The sequence below is a fragment of the Camelina sativa genome, chromosome 5, assembly GCF_000633955.1.
Source record: "Camelina sativa cultivar DH55 chromosome 5, Cs, whole genome shotgun sequence".
In the NCBI taxonomy this organism is placed as follows: Eukaryota; Viridiplantae; Streptophyta; class Magnoliopsida; order Brassicales; family Brassicaceae; genus Camelina; species Camelina sativa.
In genome coordinates, this window is record NC_025689.1 from 4815025 (window position 1) to 4821024 (window position 6000).

The 6000-nt window shown below is 34.7% G+C and overlaps 1 protein-coding gene across 1 annotated transcript; it reads left to right on the plus strand.

Moving 5' to 3' along the window:
- Nucleotides 3741–6000, plus strand: LOC104785526 (protein NUCLEAR FUSION DEFECTIVE 4-like). Its single transcript, XM_010510758.2, has 2 exons — nucleotides 3741–4412; nucleotides 4594–6000. Exons 1-2 carry the CDS (start codon nucleotides 3854–3856, stop codon nucleotides 5823–5825), a joined length of 1791 nt encoding a protein of 596 aa, XP_010509060.1. The 5' UTR covers nucleotides 3741–3853; the 3' UTR covers nucleotides 5826–6000.

Genomic DNA, 6000 nt, shown 5'->3' on the forward strand with positions numbered 1-6000 from the left:
TAGTTGATAGTTGAATTCGTCGGTCTTTAATAGTAAATCGTTGTTTTCAAAAGTGTTAGGTTTTTCTTGAAGTGAAAGATGTTGTAATAGGGAAAGAAAAATAAAACTATGTACGTACCTTCTTTGTTGACAAAATGGTATCTTCATTCATATTGTCAAATTATGATTCCAAACACATTAGATGATTTTTAAAAAAGATTTAAGTATAATTTTCAACAAAATCATTAAATCCTCTCACAGTTGAAATTTACATGGGTCTTAATCTGGAAGTAAGTGGGAAACTAGATGGTATGTAGAAGAAGAAAAAAAAGAAAAGAAAACACCAAAATTTTAGCCGAGATAGAGATCACTGGAACATACATATTTTTAATATTCACAAATACAAAATATTTGTGGATGTTGATGAGGTTAATATATAATTTCCATACCTAGTTTCCAAACACAATAACTGAAATCAGTTGCATGTGCAAAATATCATGTAAACTGTTAGTAAACTCCACATATTGAAGTGAAACAAGATACATACAATGGACATAGGTTAATATACTAATGGTTTAACTGGGTTCTGCCGAAAGCCCAAGCCTTTAAGGGTGAATGAGTTCTCTATGAAGCACCAAAAAAAAACAAAAAAAGGAAACAACACATTTGAGTTAAAAAGTCAAGGTGTCCATGTGTTAGGAGAGATGTTGTCGTGTGCCCACAACTCCTATACGAACGACTATATGATTATGTGATACCACACGGGTGTGTGGGTCAAAACTACTGCACGCGATCCTCTGTAATTTCATAGTTGGTCCATATTCTAACGAATTTAGATCATTATGATCCAGCTAAAAAAATATGTGATATAGAGCTTAAAGGTAATATATATTACCTTTTTTTTTTTTGTCTAAAAGGTAATATATATACCCTTGGACATAAATGCGAAAAACCACAGCTGTAAATGTTTAAGAATGCAACATAGTTACATATTCACAATAAATGCAAAACATCAAGAATACATAGCAAAGGCGAAAGAGAAATCTAACGCCTAGCTTCATAAATATACAAAAAGGACAAAAGTTTATCGACATAAGGATGATAGGGTGACAATGCAATGACTAAGATCAATGGAGAATGAGTTGTCTATGAAGCAACAAATAAGAAAACCTCTTTAACAATAATAAAATGTTCATACGTTCAGGTTTACAAGTCAATATATTCATCTTCAAAAGTCAACATAATCATGGAGAGGCCTCATATGTCTTTTTTTTATATATAAATTTCCCGTCTCATTACTACGTCTTTCTTTAGAGCTTTCACATATTGCACGTCTTCAGTTTTTATACGTGGTATACAAACAAGAAACGCCTAATTAAATAATGTATATCAAATAGACAAATACTTTCATTAATTGATCCGGGTCAGCAAGGCTCTGAACCAAATAAGAAAAATACTAAACATTGACCGACTATTCAGCGAAAGCAAATTAAATTTATTATACTCGAAATCTTCATCAAGTAAGAAACTGTGATCAGTCAGACCAATTAAGTAGTAATTCGTCATACATATGACATGAGATGTAGTCATGGTCATGGAGAAGGTGTTATGTTCCTGCATTCTTGCTGACTGATTATATTGTTTAGGGATCAAGTCGTTAAATCTTAGTTGTTTAGATCGTGATCGTTTAATATTATATAACTAACGAGTTTCGTGTTTGATAAAAATAGAAATAACTAAAGACTAGTAATAGTCTTCTTTTCTAATGTGATGTTATATAACTTATAAGTCTAGTTAGACTCAGTACGTTCTTATTTCCAAAAGGATCTCTTATTCGATTTAGTTGGTGTATCATTATTTCGATTTTGAGATATTTTAATTTTATTTAGTTTGATTTGCCGTTCAGAAAGAGAAAGATCTTATACGCAGAGTTGCCCGTTCAGCAGTACACTTATTGAGATTTGTTTTTGAGTTCTTTTGTCAACCTACTTATTAAGACTAATGCACCGGAATATAATGAAATAAAGAGATTAGAAATGTCTTAGACAATATATTCTTTGATTCTATCTTTATCGCTTTTTTTTTGCTTGTATTCTTTCGCCATAATTAAAAATTAACATATTCTTATTATTCTACATCTAGAAGAACATTGCATAGAAAGTAGAAACAAACTACGTCACGAGAACTAATATAGTCGAATAAGAACGTTGAAATAAAGAGAGTCAAATTAAGAGAAACATAATATTGGAAAATCATCTTTTCGACGATTCATTCATTTTCCACGTTGATCAAGTTGTTGACAAAAGCAACTATTTTTAATTTTTAATTTTGGGACAATGTTATTAGGGCAATTCTCATAAATTATCATGGAAGGTTATTAGAATTTGTATATAATTATCTGTCTATTTACGTTTTTAAAATTATAAATTTAAATAGTACATTTATATTTAGAGTTAGAGGTACAACAGTACTTTAGTTTCAACAAACATTATTTACAAAAATTAATTATACGCAATGAAAAACATATACGATATATATAACTTTTAACACAGAAATGTTTTGTGATTAAGAAAATCAAAGCTAGCATGAATTCATGTATAGGCATAATACTTTGACATTTAAACGTATTGGAGTTTGGAAAAACCAAACGATTAGAATGTGACATCTTATTTCATCAAAAATAGGGTTCTCGAAAACTCATTGTCAATAACTTAATTTGCATTGAATGTGATTCGAACTTCTACACCTAATTGAACTTTTATGTACGTTTAGAAGATATTCACAATTTCTGACGTATTGTAAAAGTAGTATGCGTGTAATTTTACAACTCCGAGAAGCTAGGAGATGAGGAATTAAGTTTAAATTATATTTATATACACCATTCAAAAAGCCTTCGAGTGTGCAAATAATGTAGCCTACACAAATACTATATTTTTATTTTTAATAATAATTAAAACTTACTAAATCTTTTCAAACCGGCAGTTGAACCGATTGTATGTGTTTATATATATTCTTCCACTATTACCGTAGATTTGCTGTGTAAGAGTTTCTTACTAATGATTGTAGATTTCTTAGAAATTAAAATTGTTTTGAATATCTCTTAAAATTTATATTTTTGGTCAACCCTCTAAATTTTTTTAAAGCACTCCAAATACTAAGGATGTTTATATGGTTTATCACTTATTAAAAATTATTATATATAATAATATACTAATTAATAATATTATTTATTACAATGTTTATTATAATTGTTTCTTTGAGAAGAAATCATACATATGATATTATAGGATATATACATGCTTATATATGTCTAAATACATTACAAATTCATATCACACTAAGGAACCACCCACCCGGCTTAATATGGGCGGTCTTAATGAATATTTCTATTTTATCTTTATTTTTGACCAGCTATCAAAGCTACCATAAATGTCTTCCTTCCCTTCTTCATCCTATAATAGTCAAAATCATTTTATTTTTTTCTACTTCCTGTTTCTAAGAATTAAATTTGTTACTATGAAAACCATCATTTGCCATGTGTCACATGTGAACTTTACATATGTACAATTTTTTCCATTAATTTTTTTTTACATTAAAATACATCATTATCCAATTTAATCTATCAATATCCATTTTAATATATATAATTATAAAAAACTTATCCTAGTTTCCTTTTAATATACAAATATAGGCATATTAGCTTCCATTTATAACCCTCCTATCCTAATCACTCTCCAAGTCAACGGTCTTCCGGTCTTCCCCCTCTACCTTCTCTCTCTTCTCTCACGCTCACTTCGTTGCCAATATATTCCACCAAGAACACACCCAAAACCATCCCTCTCGACATAAACACTTCTCTCCTAACTCCCAAAAAATGGTGGCTGCAAGTCCCGGTGGTTCAATGAAGGGATTAGCCGTCCAAATCCTAACCGGGAGATGGTTTATGTTCTTCGGGAGTCTCTTAATCATGTCTACGGCTGGAGCCACTTACATGTTCGGTATCTACTCAAGCGATATCAAGAAAACCTTAGGCTACGACCAAACCACTCTTAATCTCCTTAGTTTCTTCAAAGATCTAGGAGCCAACGTTGGAGTCCTCGCGGGTCTACTCAATGAGGTGACTCCGCCTTGGTTCATCCTCTTGATCGGAGCCATCCTTAACTTCTTCGGATACTTCATGATTTGGCTCGCAGTCACGAAACGGATCTCGAAACCTCAAGTTTGGCACATGTGTCTCTATATCTGCGTCGGAGCCAACTCTCAGTCGTTCGCTAACACTGGATCTCTCGTCACGTGCGTTAAGAACTTCCCGGAGTCACGTGGGGTTATCTTGGGGATTCTCAAGGGCTACGTTGGTCTTAGTGGCGCCATTATTACACAGCTCTACCACGCCTTCTATGGTGAAGACACAAAAGAGCTCATCTTGATGATCGGTAAGCTCAGTTTATAATATTTATTGACACGAAACAGAGTAAAACAGAGGAAAACAGAACAAAACAGAGGTCAATGGTTATGATTAGTCTATGTATTATCTCAAAAACAATGATTAATGACTTTTTTCTACTAACCGGGGATCTAAACCGGTACTAACTGTATGAATGATTGTATTTGTAGGTTGGTTGCCGGCAGTAGTATCGTTTGCGTTTTTGAGAACGATAAGAATAATGAAAGTGAAAAGACAGACAGACGAGCTAAAGGTGTTCTATAACTTCCTATACATATCGCTCGGGCTCGCGACGTTTCTCATGGTGGTCATCATCATTAACAAGGTCTCCGGCTTCACACAGAGTGAGTTTGGAGGTAGCGCCGCCGTGGTGATCGTCTTGCTTCTTTTGCCTATCATTATTGTCGTCTTGGAAGAAAGGAAGCTTTGGAGGGAGAAACAAGTCGCCTTAAATAATCCAGCACCGATCAATATCGTCACAGAGAAACCCACCTTAGAGGTTAAAGACCAAGATGAGGGGTCACACAAGGAGGAGGAGGAGCGGGAGACGGTGAAAACGGCGTCGTGTTGGAAGACTATCTTTAGCCCACCGGAGAGAGGAGATGACTATACGATCTTGCAAGCCTTGTTTAGCGTAGACATGTTGATTCTGTTCTTAGCAACGATATGTGGTGTAGGAGGGACTTTGACGGCGATAGACAATTTGGGTCAAATCGGAAGCTCCTTCGGTTATCCAAAGAGAAGCGTAAGCACGTTTGTATCACTCGTGAGCATATGGAATTACTATGGTCGTGTTGTTGCAGGAGTGGTCTCTGAGATCTTCTTGATCAAATACAAATTCCCAAGACCTCTAATGCTCACACTGGTCCTTCTCTTGTCCTGCGCCGGTCACCTACTCATTGCTTTTAATGTCCCCGGTGGACTCTACGTCGCATCAGTCATCATAGGGTTTTGTTTCGGTGCGCAGTGGCCGCTTCTATTTGCTATCATTTCCGAGATTTTTGGGCTTAAGTACTACGCGACGTTGTATAACTTCGGGTCAGTCGCAAGCCCGATCGGGTCTTACTTGCTAAACGTTCGGGTCGCAGGGTATTTGTACGACGTGGAGGCGCATAAGCAAAATAAGGCATTAGGAATAGGGAACGAAAGAAGGGATGGGGAAGATTTGAATTGCATAGGCACGTCTTGTTTTAAGTTGTCATTTATAATAATTACTGCGGTAACTTTCTTCGGTGTATTGGTCTCGTTGGTTTTGGTGATCCGGACCAAAAAGTTTTACAAGAGTGATATCTACAAAAAGTTTAGAGAAAAAGCCTTGGCCGCCGAAACGGAGATGGCAGCAACAGCTACGGCCAGATCCTCTGTGCCGAAGGAAGACAAGGATGATGGAAAGGCAAAGTAGTAGGCTAAGGAAGGGGTAAAGAATTTGGTAGATGATTGTTAAGTTAAAGATGCTAGATAAGAAAAATATGGTCAAGTATTTTTTGTAAACACTTTTATATATCTCTCCAATGTGAAACCCATCAGTCCATCAATGTTTTTATAATAGCTTTTTGTTTTTGAAGCAATACTTTATA

Excerpts from the sequence above, each read along its gene's own strand:
- LOC104785526 (XM_010510758.2), top strand. The coding sequence starts at position 3,854 with ATGGTGGCTGCAAGTCCCGGTGGTTCAATGAAGGGATTAGCCGTCCAA. Across the intron at positions 4,413-4,593 it reads AGAGCTCATCTTGATGATCG|GTTGGTTGCCGGCAGTAGTA; the intron begins GTAAGCTCAGTT and ends TTGTATTTGTAG.